Genomic DNA, 14,628 nt, shown 5'->3' with positions numbered 1-14,628 from the left:
AGTGGGTTCGATCCCGACCCTGAAGTCTATATATTTGGAGCTTGCGTGTCTCTCTCCTCGTGGTCGCGTGGATTTTTCTCCGGGTCCTCTGGTTTTTCCCTCCACATTTATAAACATGCGTTGAAGAGTATTTGGTGGCTACACATGTCCACATGATAAGCCACTACGTTGAGCTATGATTTGTGGCCAGGTCGCTTCTGAAAAAAGATCTATAAAGCTCAGTGGGCTTTGTCTGGTAAAATAAAAAGTTTAGTTCTTGTTTTTTTTTAAGAACGGTCCAACAGCGCCTATGACTGAAAGGCATTGGGGACCTTCATCCAGTAGTGGGTTGATGAAGGGCAGTAACATTTAATGCACGGTATACGTGTGTTCCCACCAGCCTTCAAACGGCTAAACTTTTTAAAACATGAACCGCAAACAATGCTGGTATGCAAGCGACAACCCCAAGAGAAACGGAGAGCTCTCACCTTGTACAATCATACGGCTTGAATTTTAAACTCCACAAAGAACGTGTAATGGGGGAGAGAGAGAGAACACAGCTTGGCGAACACCACCTCACTGCCATCAGCGAGTTGCAAAGCAACAGAGATGGAGCGGTTACCAGCCAGTGCGCGTAAGGGTGCTGCGTATTCAGGCGAAGGCAGAGCGAGAGAGTGGGGATTGCATGCCATTCATCATCCATCCGTTGGTGGTAAACGTATGGCAACTGTAGATATGACGACGGTTAGCTATATTCTCTATTATTTTATTTTTAAGCGGTAAAACTGGCCGTTGTCCATTTTTTTTTTTACTTAGCACTGGGAGAAGACGCCGGGACCAGCCCAGGACATGCTGGTGGGAGATTTTGTCACTCGGCTGGCCTGGGAATGCCTGGGAATTCCCCAGGAAGAGCTAGAGTCCGTTGCCAGGGAAAGGGATGGTCTGCACCGCTCAACTCAACATGCTGCCGTCGGGACCCACACCAGGTCAAGCCGATTGAGAAACGAAGGAAACGAACGAACTTAAGCACCCCCTCTTTCTTTTGCTTTAACATAGACAAAGAAAAACAAATGCAGGGGCAGTCCTCGACAAATGTTCTTCTCAAAGGATCACAAAAACCCAATCCAGGACATTGCACAGTGAAGCATTATTCTGAGCACGTCATCCACCAACTCCACACAGCGGATCGTGGTTCCTCCAGTGGCTGCAGGTCTGGAACGCGATGCATCGCTTCACTGCTTCATATCTACTCTTGCCCTTGTGATGCAATGAGCGATGCGAGCGTGTAAGCGTCGGTGTTTTTTTAATCGTGGTACTGTGTGCTGCATGCATCAGTTTCACGCCACCCGTGAAGCCACTGGAGACACTGACATCCACAAATGATAGCCAAACGAAGTGGCTCACCACGTGGAAATGTGTTATCAGCCAAATATTCGAATCGCACGTTTCTAAATGTGGAGAGAAAAACCGGAGGACCTGGAGAAAAATCCACGCGACCACGGGGAGAGACATGCAAACTCCAAATATACAGCAGCAAGCGTCAGGTCGGGTTGATCCCACGACCTCCTGTACACCAGACGAGGTAGTTAACATCTTGCCACCGCAGCACCCCAATATAGTTCGCACCGTATACCACCACTACATTGCACAATTCATTACATAATATACTGCTAATGAGCGCCTGACTTACAGAGGACACCACTGCACTGTACATAACACAGTGCCCGTACACTCGTAATAAAGTAATTTATTTATTCATTCACTCATAAAAGTCACCGAGTCTCGCGCCTCGTTTTCAGGAGGGCGCTTGCTGCTGAGGAACGCGTGACCAATCCCATTCGCGAGTGGTTCGCACCCAGACAAGACCCGCCACACATACAAGTTGGGGGTGGAAGGCAACACTCACAGCTCTGTAAAGGTGGATTCAAGAATCCATTGCTGTACCGCAGCCCTCACCTACAGCACAGGGTATTTCCAAGCGGGTGGTAGTATCCAAGTGCTAACCGGACTCGACCCCGGTTAGGCTTCTGAGCCCCAATCAGATCAGGTTCATTCAGCGCGATCCGGTTGTAGGCAGTGTTGTAATGTACCGTTTATTCATAGCTTACCACAAAGCAGTGTGCTGTGCTTGTTCTACGATGCTACACACATTACACGGCATCACTGGCATTCCTTCCCCAATTTTTTTTTGAATGTGACCCCATTAGAATGCAATTAGGTTTTCAAAACGCTTTCTAAAACCCTAACCCTTCCCCTAACCCTCCCCCCAAACGAATCTAATCACGAACAATAATCTAATATGAAATAATCCTGAACCCCAAGTAAAGTTGTCCCAACAAAACATAGATTTTTTAAATGATAACCCGTAAAGATGCAACGCCCACGAAAATATAGCCATAACCGTAGCCCTGCCCAATTGTTAGTCGTGTCTGGGAATTAAACTCAGGTTTCAAATCTGAACGCGCAAACTGCAACATTATTACGGAATAACGCACTACAACTGCGGTACAGCAAGGAAAGACATAACCGTGTCAAGCTAAAACATTTTCATGCACAGTTGTCATGTTTATTCAACTCTTTTTGCACTGTACCCGACATATGGCCAAAACTGTAATTGCCCAGCACGAAAAGGAGATGCAGAGAAGTCTTTTTGTGTCCATTTCGTAACAAAATAAAAAACACGCCACACACGGGAGTCAACCACCACGTCACAAACACAACCAAAAGACATGTTTGTTGAAGGCTTTTTTGGTGTCCTTTGTCAAAAAAGCAGAGGCCAGGTGTCAGGGTACAAAAGCCACTATTTGCTTAACAAGCCTGATTCTATTTTGATTTCAAGCTTTCGTGACTGCAGGGATTCATATTCTTGGTTCTTTCGGTAAAGTCACGTCAGAGGGAAACAATAAAATTACTGTTTTATATTTTTATTATTTTATAGTTTCCCTTCTACGTGACTTTACCGAAAGAACCAAGAATATAAAGCCTGATTCTGCTGTTGAGACCCTGAATATCGAAACGAGTGCCAGAGTCCGATTGCTTAAACAAATGCTGCTGAATAATATTGTATTCTTGGTTCTTTCGGTGAAGTCACGCAAATAGAAAACCACATTTTTTTAAGTAAAATAAAAAAATAAAAAGTACTCAAATAAAATTTAAACAATATTGATCTGGAAAGCCAATGTGCTGATGGCTTAATGTTTTATTTATTTATATGTGGGGTCACAGAATAGAGTTTTACGAATATATGCGTTTACCCGTAATGCTCCAGAACAACGCGGGTTTGTATCGACTACCAGCGGTCGTTAATGCTACCACCATATCTCAGCATCACTTCTTTCCTCCAGCCAGATCCTTGCAGCTGCTGCACAGTCGACACGAGACTGCACAAGTCTGATCTGAAGAGTTTAATTAGCACCCACCACCTTTATTTAGGTCTTACCCTCACCTACATATCAACCACGAGCATTCCCCACACCGCCCAGTCCACCTCCAATACAGCGAGACGGATGGAGAGGTTGGTGGATCATTAACAGATTAGAGCCTGCGAAAGATGGCCACAGACACCCAGATGGCCCTTGCAAAAAGATTATGTTTCGTGTGTCTCAATGGTAGATCTCATTCTCTGGTTAAATACGTATATTTCCTTGGGTGGCCTTGAGTCAGCGGTAAAAATCCATGGTCAGGTGGTATTAAAAGACCATTGTAGACTTCCCACAAATTGGTATAGGACTAGTTTTAACCGCCCCAGAGGGATGGAAGTCAAACGCAATTTTTGTTTTGTCACTCAACTGTGTATACGAACCACTGTGCCAGCCAACACAATCATATTCACATTCATATACAGGTGGCTTCCTTTTCCCCTCTTAAATATTTTACGTCGTTTTAATTTTGCGTGCGAACTATACACGGATTGTGCTCGCAACATGATTCACAATCCGAACCAAATTCGAATGACACAAACTCTCACGGCTCACTTCTCTCGGAGAGCGACTCGGATTGCAAGCAGAACCACGGACCGGCGAGCCGGCGCGCCAACTATTGCCAACCGAGCTCTGCGATCCTCTGCATATCGGGATGTTCTCAGCCAATGAGGGCAGGGAAGAGCACAACAAGGCTCCACAGAGAGTACTGCGGGGAGAGTTTCAGGGACTGTGCTCACCAGAAGAAGGTGTTGGGCTCCTCATCTAGAACGCGGTCTTCCTCCGAGGGGAGTAGGGGACGTGGGCTCTCGCTTATCCCAGGGCTCTCGGACTCACAAGTGCTGCAGTCTCCTCCAGAGGCATCCCCGTGTTGCGAACATCCTCCACCATCCGCCATCACTCACGGCTATCTCCACGATGATGATGACGACGATCACCTGGATGATGATGATGACGTTGACGATGGCTTTCTTACTTGTGCGTGCCACTGCAAGGTGGTGAATTATGGTGATGGATGATGACGGTGATGGTAATACCGAATGGCTAAGGGATGTCACCGATTGTCAATAATGATGACGATGGGACGAAGCCTACTTACTGATGGTACCAACTGTTCAAACGTGATGATAATATAATTATGATCTTACGAACAGGTGTGAATGACAAGCGAAGATGATGATGACGATGTTGTCGGTTGTCTGAAACAAGATGGACAATTGCAAAAGACAGGTAAAGTTTACTGCGAGCCCAGAATATTCGTTTACAGGACCACTCACTGTAGTGTATATGAAACCTCACTTAAAGTGTAATTTATAAGTCAACTATTCAAGGCAAAACCATTTAGGATCAGTGTAAAATAAAAAATAAGTCATTTACAGAGTCCTATACAGATTAACAAAGGCAGCCTTACACAAGCACACAAGGGGGTGGGGGGTTGTGATCAGAGCCCACCACACACTGATACACATTTATGGCTGAGTCAACCTACCGGAGGAACATACACACATTCAGCATATACAAATGTTGTATACACACGCAATATACATATATATCAATGGGTTACAACCCTTACTAAGTCCACTGCTATATGAAGACCTCCCAACACCGAATTCTGTCGCAACTTAACACACAGCAGCTTGTGTGTAGGTGTAACTAGTGACGATGTGTACTGTAGGTGTAACTAGTGACGATGTGTACTGTAGGTGTAACTAGTGACGATGTGTACTGTAGGTGTAACTAGTGACGATGTGTACTGTAGGTGTAACTAGTGACGATGTGTACTGTAGGTGTAACTAGTGATGTGTACTGTAGGTGTAACTAGTGACGATGTGTACTGTAGGTGTAACTAGTGACGATGTGTACTGTAGATGTAACTAGTGACGATGTGTACTGTAGGTGTAACTAGTGACGATGTGTACTGTAGGTGTAACTAGTGACGATGTGTACTGTAGGTGTAACTAGTAACGATGTGTACTGTAGGTGTAACTAGTGACGATGTGTACTGTAGGTGTAACTAGTGACGATGTGTACTGTAGGTGTAACTAGTGACGATGTGTACTGTAGGTGTAACTAGTAACGATGTGTACTGTAGGTGTAACTAGTGATGATGTGTACTGTAGGTGTAACTAGTGATGATGTGTACTGTAGGTGTAACTAGTGACGATGTGTACTGTAGGTGTAACTACAACATATGCAGACACCACACGGAATCACTTTCAATTTGGCCTTGAGATTAACACACACACGGCACAGCACAACAAACACAACACATTGAAAAGTACATTATAAATACTGCACTGAGTACACTCACACAATACGTACAGTATGCAGTACACGCAACACATTATGAATAATTATAAATGCAGTACACTATATTGACACACAAGCAATAGAACATGTTGTCGGTACTGTACAGTACCACACTATAACACTTATATATAAACACAACACAGCCATCCCATCACACATTCCCCAATACACACGGCACACACACACAGCGACACAACCACATGTGGAGAGAGAAGCATTGTGAACATCACTACACTCACTCACAACACACTACACACAACATACATAACACAGCACACACACAGCACACACACACACACCATACACAACACATACACAACACACTCACACACCATACACAATATACACAGCACACACACCATACATAACACACAACACATACACAACACACACCATACACACACAACATACACAGCACACACACCATACATAACACACAACACACACACCATACATAACACACAACATACATAACACACAACACATACACAACACACACAACATACACAGCACACACACCATACATAACACACACACCATACATAACACACAACACACACAGCACATACACACCATACACAACACACACACAACATATACACAACACACACCATACACAACACACAACACACACCATACATAACACACAACACATACACAACACACACACCATACATAACACAGCACACACACCACACAACAAAGATCCCCCGTCTAGCCTCAACAGACTGTTGGGCCAAGTGCTGCGAGCGAAGTTGCGCCTCTGGAGGGCCGGCACTGTGGCACACGAGGGGGGGGGGGGGTGGCCAGCACCACGCCCGGCCGCCTTTATCTCCCCTAGTCGCAACACGACGACTCGTGCCATCATCGCCACGCAACTCAACAGCAGCGAGTGGCGGGGAGCAGGGAGGGTAAGGCAGAAAGGGAACTCCTTTGACCATCAACAGAAAGGGAACTCCTTTGACCATCAACCAACAACACTCGCACACAACAACAATAACAACACCACACATACAGTACCTCCGACGCCGACATCCACGCGCCAATCTTCTAATTATTGCCGCTGCTGCTGCTGCTGTGTGCCTTGCCCTGTGTGTATGTTGAAGACTGTTGTTGTGTGCCTTGCCCTGTGTGTATGTTCAAGACTGCTGCTGCTGTGTAATGTGTGCCTTGCCCTGTGTGTATGCTGAAGACTGCTGCTGCTGTGTAATGTGTGCCTTGCCCTGTGTGTATGTTGAAGACTGCTGCTACTGTGTGCCTTGCCGTGTGTATGTTGAAGACTGCTGCTACTGTGTGCCTTGCCCTGTGTGTATGTTGAAGACTGCTGCTGTGTAATGTGTGCCTTGCCCTGTGTGTATGCTGAAGACTGTTGCTGTGTGCCTTGCCCTGTGTGTATGTTGAAGACTTGCTGCTGTGTGTCCTTGCCCTGTGTGTATGTTGAAGGCTGCTGCTACTGTGTACCTTGCCCTGTGTGTATGTTGAAGACTGCTGCTGTGCGTCCTTGCTCTGTGTGTATGCTGAAGACTGCTGCTGCTGTGTGTCCTTGCCCTGTGTGTATGTTGAAGACTGTTGCTGTGTGCCTTGCTCTCTGTGTATGCTGAAGACTGCTGCTGTGTAATGTGTGCCTTGCCCTGTGTGTATGTTGAAGCTGCTACTGTGTGCCCTTGCCCTGTGTGTATGTTGAAGACTGCTGCTGCTGTGTGTCCTTGCCCTGTGTGTATGTTGAAGACTGTTGCTGCTGTGTGTCCTTGCCCTGTGTGTATGCTGAAGACTGCTACTGTGTGCCTTGCCCTGTGTGTATGCTGAAGAGTGCTGCTGCTTCTGCGGCTTGCACGCAGCAGTGACAAGTTGCGAGAAGTGGGGGGGGGGGCTGCCTCTGGCCGAGCCGGTTTCTCAAACTCCGCTGCGCAGGAATGAGCCGCGCGACTTCGTGCGTCAGCGTCATTCTCCACCCACACCCCCCACCACCACCACCCTCACCCCCACCACAACCATCACCACCACAACCACCCACACCACCCTCACCCACACCACCCTCACCACCCACACCCCCACCATCCACACCCCCACCACCACCACCACCACACCACCACCACCACCCACCACCACCAACCCCACCACCAACCCCACCACCACACCACATCACCACCACCACCAACCCCACCACCACACCACCCACACCCCCACCACAACCATCACCACCACCACCAACCCCACCACCACACCACCCACACCCCCACCACAACCATCACCACCACCACCAACCCCACCACCACCACCCCCACCACACCACCACCACCACACCACATCACCACCACCCACACCACATCACCACCACCCACACCACATCACCATCACCACGCCCACCACACCACCACCCCCACCTCCACCACACCACCACCCCCACACCGCCCATACCCCCACACACCACCACCCCCACCACACCACCATCACCCCCACACCCCCACACACCACCACCTCCACCACACCCCCACCACACCACCACCTCCACCACCACCTCCACCACCATCCACACTCCCACCACACCACCACCCCCACCACATCCTCCCTGTCCACACCCCACCCCAACACTCTCTCCACCCTGGGCACAGTCTCCCTTCCACACCCCTCAACCCTCCACCAATACCCCCGCCGTTCGTGGCGTCACCACAGCGCCCGTGCCAGGCTAGGTGCACTTTGAGGCTGCCACGTGAAGTGTCGAAGGCTTCTCTGCTGGCAGGAGGTCTCGCGGGACAGATCCAGGTGCTACGAGTTGGCTGACTGAGATGCACCGGCTGATACCCCACTACTGTGCCAACTTGCAGAATTTTATCCGCCCGGGGCTCCGCTCGTTGTTGTGAGCGTCGCTCCTCTGCCCTCCGTTGTTGCTGGAGGGCGACAGCAGCAGCAGCGTCCTTCCCGAGCCTCCTCCTCCACATCCTCCCGTACCGCATCAGCTCCATCTCTTCTCCAGCCCGTGTCGTGCCCGTTTAGCCCCCCTCTATGCGGCCAAACAGAAGCTGCTGTGGCTGGGCATGCGGGCTACATGACCCAGCCAACGCAGCCTCGCCTGCCGGAGGAAGTCACCGATGGGACTGTGTCCAGATCGTTCAAGGATTTGTGAGCTCATCACACAATCCTGCTTGCAGGTCAAACCCAGGGTGGATCATAGGACATGCCAGCCTGAATGTTTCTAACCGGCACAGATGTTCCATTGGAGGGGTCCACGTTTCACAAGCAAACCCCCACCTCCTCAATCCTCCCCACCCCCCCACCTCCTCAATCCCCCCCCACCACCTCAATCCCCCCCCCCCACAGCCCTTCCCTCCCTCTCGGCCATAAGATGAAATTCGAGGGACTCCTTTTAAACACGCAGGCTTTGCCGACCAATATGACGATTCACAGTTCACTTTCCAGCCAGAATTCTAGGGATTCCATTAAATAATCAATTCTTCTGGGCGAAACATCGGATGCAGTTGCAGGTTATAAACTCCCGATGAGATGACGAAAGAGATGGATTGAGCGAGGTACCCGACGAGACGGGCGCTTAGTGAGATGAGCGAGCAGCCAACAAAGGTTGAGCGAGACAGCCGTAGATGTGGATTAGAAACAGCCGTAGTTAAATTACTTAAGTTAGAGCTGCAGACAAGGTAGGGATGCGTGATGTTAATTATTCGTTTGTTATGTAAATCTAGTGGTGTTTAGTTGGATTTTAAATCATGCTGATGTTTTGTTTGGCCCATACTTTTTAAATAAATATATAAATCCGGGGACCCTTGAGCTACTTGGGACACGAGGGCTGCTTACGCCATGCGACACCACTGTGCAGCGGCTGCAAGTGTCTGCAGGAGTCACGTGGTTACCTGTACACGCACATGGCTTTGTCAAAAATCCGCTTCTGCAATACCGTATGATTTCAATAGAAGAGCCAATGGCACCATTACATACGAGCCGATTATATGAGTTTCCCAGACACTCATAAATTACATTAAATGACTCCCTTCACCCCACCACCCACCCAACCACCCAACCACCCACCCACTTCATCAACCACTCACACAATCCAATAAGCTGCTTACCCAACCACTCACATTCATAAACCACCCACCTAAGCATGAACACAAACAAATCCTAAGACCACCCACTCAACCACTCGCCTAATGACTCACCCAACCACTCACCCATCCACTTCACCAACCGCTCACACAATTCAACCAACCACTCACCCAACCACTCACCTAACCACTAACATTCACAAGCCACCCACCTAACCGTAAACACTCCTAAAACTACCCACCCAGGCGCTCACCCAACCACTCACCCACTTTACAAACCACTCACCCGACAACCCTGTCTGCTCGATCCCAGATCCGAAAACCACAAACTTGCACAAGTGAACAGGGGGGAGACCGACACTAATATAGCGATGAAACTGTTTCGCATATAAGTCACAGTCACGCAAATCCTACACACGCCGACAAACTAGTCCATTGAGCGAGCCGCACTATTTCCTACGGAATTCCACTGCACACTAATAAACAATATGTATGTTATAACCGTTAAAAATATATATTTCCTGGACAATATCGCCCGAGAACTGTAGAGATGTGGGCACTTGTGTTGGTGAGCTGTGTGGTGAGTTTAGAACATGTGTTGGTGAGCTGAGTGGTGAGTTTAGTACTTGTGTTGGTGAGCTGTGTAGTGAGTTTAGTACTGAGGTTGGTGAGCTATGTAGTGAGTTTAGTACCTGTGGTGGTGAGCTGTGTGGTGAGTTTAGTACTGAGGTTGGTGAGCTGTGTGGTGAGTTTAGTATCTGTGTTGGTGAACTGTGTGGTGAGTTTAGTACTGAGGTTGGTGAGCTGTGTGGTGAGTTTAGTATCTGTGTTGGTGAACTGTGTGGTGAGTTTAGTATCTGTGTTAGTGAGCTGTGTGGTGAGTTTAGTATCTGTGTTGGTGAGCTGTGTGGTGAGTTTAGAACATGTGTTGGTGAGCTGAGTGGTGAGTTTAGTACTTGTGTTGGTGAGCTGTGTAGTGAGTTTAGTACTGAGGTTGGTGAGCTATGTAGTGAGTTTAGTACCTGTGGTGGTGAGCTGTGTGGTGAGTTTAGTACTGAGGTTGGTGAGCTGTGTGGTGAGTTTAGTATCTGTTGGTGAGCTGTGTGGTGAGTTTAGTACTGAGGTTGGTGAGCTGTGTGGTGAGTTTAGTATCTGTTGGTGAACTGTGTGGTGAGTTTAGTATCTGTGTTAGTGAGCTGTGTGGTGAGTTTAGTATCTGTGTTGGTGAGCTGTGTGGTGAGTTTAGTACTGAGGTTGGTGAGCTGTGTGGTGAGTTTAGTAACTGTGTTGGTGAGCTGTGTGGTGAGTTTAGTATCTGTGTTGGTGAGCTGTGTGGTGCTGGTGAGCTGTAAGTGAGTTTAGTAACTGTGTTGGTGAGCTGTAAGTGAGTTTAGTATCTGTGTTGGTGAGCTGTAAGTGAGTTTAGTAACTGTGTTGGTGAGCTGTGTGGTGCTGGTGAGCTGTAAGTGAGTTTAGTATCTGTGTTGGTGAGCTGTAAGTGAGTTTAGTATCTGTGTTGGTGAGCTGTGGGTTTAGTATCTATGTTGGTGAGCTGTAAGTGAGTTTAGTATCTATGTTGGTGAGCTGCGTGGTGCTGGTGCAAGTGGCATTAAATTCTGCTGGCCACGAGAAGGCTTTCTGGAGGGGTTGGTGTGGCTTTGCTACTACGGTGACACAGACCGGTGTCGCGAATTTAGTTGAGCACGGTTGGCTACGTAGACGGTTCAACATCACGAAAGCAGTCTTTCCGATGGACAAATCAATCAGTAGTCCACGGGCTCCCCCTGTTGGTCGATCTGATTAATCGTCCCCGGCTTTGGGTGCTCGCTTTTACTGCCTCATCTTTTTTACCGATTGTTGTGTCTCCTTACCCACTCAATTGTCCTGTTCACAATGCATTGTTCGTGCCGTCTCAATTGTCCTGTTCACAATGCATTGTCTTTATTGTTTGACTCCGTACTGGTTGAGACGTTGTACTGCGACGTCTTGCTTGTAGTCTAGTGTCGTCTGTACTGTCTCTATCTTGTCCACTGGCTACATCGGTTATAGGGTCGACTGTCAGATGGAACAGCACACGAGGGAGTGAGTGAGGACCGGTTCAGATAATCGTCACGGGTGTTGGCCGTGAGCGGGAGTCGAACCCGGGTGGCCGGCTTGGTGGCGCAGCGCGCTTACATACTCGTCCACAAAGACAAAGATCCCCCGTATAGCCTTAACAGACTGTAGGGGCAAGTGCTGTTAGCGAGCACCTATGAAGAGCGGAACGGTACACGAGGGGGGTAGGTGGCCAGCACCACGCCCGACCGCCTTTGTATCCCCAGTGGCGATGTTTACACACCGTACCAGGTACTCATTTGAGGCTGAGTCGACCTAGGGAAGGCCCAGTACCGGTTCAGATAATCGTCACTGGTGTTGGTCGTGAGCAGGAATCGAACTCGGGTCGCCGGGTTCATAGCGCAGCGCGCTAACCGCTACACTACCGCTCGTACACGCGCACATCCACACACACTACGCAATGGAACAAACAGCATACAACATTTTGATTTAAAGCTTTCGTGACTGCAGGGATTCATATTCGTGGTTCTTTCGGTAAAGTCACGTAGAAGGGAAACAATAAAATAATAAAAATATAAAACAATTAAATTATTTTATTGTTTCCCTTCTACGTGACTTTACCGAAAGAACCAAGAATAAGCATATAACTTATAGAGCCACGTGTCCTCACACGCCCTGCATGGGCTTGCATTGCCTCGAGCGGTGGTCGGTACTTTCAAGGGCAGCCTGAGTTGCACTGGCTTTCTTTGTGCAGCCCGGGTTGTTTTTGGTTTCTCTGTGCAGCCCGGGTTGTTTTGGGGTTCTCTGTGCAACCCGGGTTGTTTTGGGGTTCCTGGTGCAGCCCGGGTTGTTTTGGGTTTCTCTGTGCAGCCCAGGTTGTTTTGGGGTTCCTGGTGCAACCCGGGTTGTTTTGGGGTTCTTTGTGCAGCCCGGGTTGTTTTGGGGTTCCTGGTGCAGCCCGGGTTGTTTTGGGGTTCCTGGTGCAGCCCGGGTTGTTTTGGGGTTCCTGGTGCAGCCCGGGTTGTTTTGGGGTTCCTGGTGCAGCCCGGGTTGTTTTGGGTTTCTCTGTGCAGCCCAGGTTGTTTTGGGGTTCCTGGTGCAACCCGGGTTGTTTTGGGGTTCTTTGTGCAGCCCGGGTTGTTTTGGGGTTCCTGGTGCAGCCCGGGTTGTTTTGGGGTTCCTGGTGCAGCCCGGGTTGTTTTGGGGTTCCTGGTGCAGCCCGGGTTGTTTTGGGTTTCTCTGTGCAGCCCGGGTTGTTTTGGGGTTCCTGGTGCAACCCGGGTTGTTTTGGGGTTCTTTGTGCAGCCCGGGTTGTTTTGGGGTTCCTGGTGCAGCCCGGGTTGTTTTGGGGTTCTCGCTTCAGCCCGGGTTGTTTTGGGGTTCTTTGTGCAGCCGGGTTGTTTTGGGTTTCTCTGTGCAGCCCGGGTTGTTTTGGGGTTCTCGCTTCAGCCCGGGTTGTTTTGGGTTTCTCTGTGCAGCCCGGGTTGTTTTGGGTTTCTCTGTGCAGCCCGGGTTGTTTTGGGGTTCCTGGTGCAGCTCGGGTTGTTTTGGGGTTCCTGGTGCAGCCCGGGTTGTTTTGGGGTTCCTGGTGCAGCCCGGGTTGTTTTGGGGTTCTCTGTGCAGCCCGGGTTGTTTTGGGGTTCTCTGTGCAGCCCGGGTTGTTTTGGGGTTCTTTGTGCAGCCCGGGTTGTTTTGGGGTTCTCGGTGCAGCCCGGGTTGTTTTGGGGTTCTCTGTGCAGCCCGGGTTGTTTTGGGGTTCCTGGTGCAGCCCGGGTTGTTTTGGGTTTCTCGCTGCAGCCCGGGTTGTTTTGGGGTTATCGGTGCAGCCCGGGTAGAAACTGAATGCCATTTATCCGGGAAAATATCGACACATTGGGATGTTTGGCCAAATTCTATGAAGGAGTGGCTTGCTGTGTGAGGAAACCGGAGTTCCCAGAGAAAAATCAGCAAGCATACGACGAGGGGATTACACTCAAATGCTTCGCTTATAATTATTAAAGAACCCACTTGCTGTACTGCCATCTCCCGACAATATCGCCACCCAGCAGATTTGAAAGTTTCCAATATCTGTCAGTGATTAATCAACTGGCGGCTGAATGTATTAATAAAAAATACACGTCGCTTAGACAATCCACTGCTGGATGAAAGGCTCCCTGCGCCGTGTCGCTCATGGAGGTTATTTGACCATACTTCACCACGCTGGTCAGTGCGTGTTGGTGAAGGGGGAGGCGGGGGGGGGGGGGCAGGAGCCTAGGATCTGTGCAGGTGTGACTGTCCACTGGTGTTAGCCGTGGATGGGAATCAAACTTACGTCACGGAGTTCGGAGTGCAGTGAGCAAACCACTGCACCACCGCTGCATCTCAAATATATTCAAGTGTGCCACATATATTATTAAATAATTCGGCAATGGACAGACCATGGCTGCTGATAACACAAACTACATTCATGGTACTAAGAAAATATTACATTCATAGAACAGCAAATGAACACAACCTTTTTATTTATTTACATTCAGCTAACCTAACCCTGAACCCCTAACCCTGACCCAAGCCTGCTAACACATTACACACACACAGGCGCGCAAGTCACAGTGATTTAAGCTGCCCGGCTCCAGAGATTTATGGTGGAATTGAATAAAGACACTTAATGAATTAGTTCCTCTAGTTTTATGTCTCTCACCGCAAACCCCCCGTCCTTCTCTCTCTAGCCATGCTTCGCAAGCAAAAGTGTATAATTGCACAGAGTGAGCGCGTGGCTCCGAACGACATTCGATAGCCCGAGCCTCAGTCGATGGGCTGAGGATGAATTG

At 49.0% G+C, this 14,628-nt stretch overlaps 1 protein-coding gene across 4 annotated transcripts in view; it reads right to left on the bottom strand.

The window, feature by feature from the left end:
• The window catches only part of LOC116945620 (phosphatidylserine synthase 2-like), a 38,260-nt gene extending 30,629 nt beyond the window's left edge, over nt 1-7,631 (bottom strand). The window contains exons 1-3 of one of the 4 annotated variants that reach the window (XM_076069452.1): nt 7,006-7,631; nt 6,729-6,966; nt 4,139-4,597 (exon numbers count right to left, since the gene is read on the bottom strand). In XM_076069452.1, coding sequence (XP_075925567.1) covers nt 4,139-4,296 — 158 coding nt within the window. In that variant the 5' untranslated portion in view covers nt 4,297-4,597; nt 6,729-6,966; nt 7,006-7,631. Of the gene's footprint in view, nt 1-4,138; nt 4,598-6,728 lie in introns of all 4 variants that reach the window. The other 3 variants (XM_076069454.1, XM_076069453.1, XM_032960108.2) reach the window with 3 other exon arrangements.
• Between the last annotated feature and the right edge of the window lie 6,997 nt (nt 7,632-14,628).

This window comes from Petromyzon marinus, chromosome 24 (assembly GCF_048934315.1).
Source record: "Petromyzon marinus isolate PM22_M1 ecotype Great Lakes invasive population chromosome 24, UKy_Petmar_22M1.pri1.0, whole genome shotgun sequence".
NCBI classification, from domain to species: domain Eukaryota; kingdom Metazoa; phylum Chordata; class Hyperoartia; order Petromyzontiformes; family Petromyzontidae; genus Petromyzon; species Petromyzon marinus.
The sequence above is the reverse complement of the archived record's forward strand: the minus strand, read 5'-3'. Positions and strand labels throughout refer to the sequence as shown.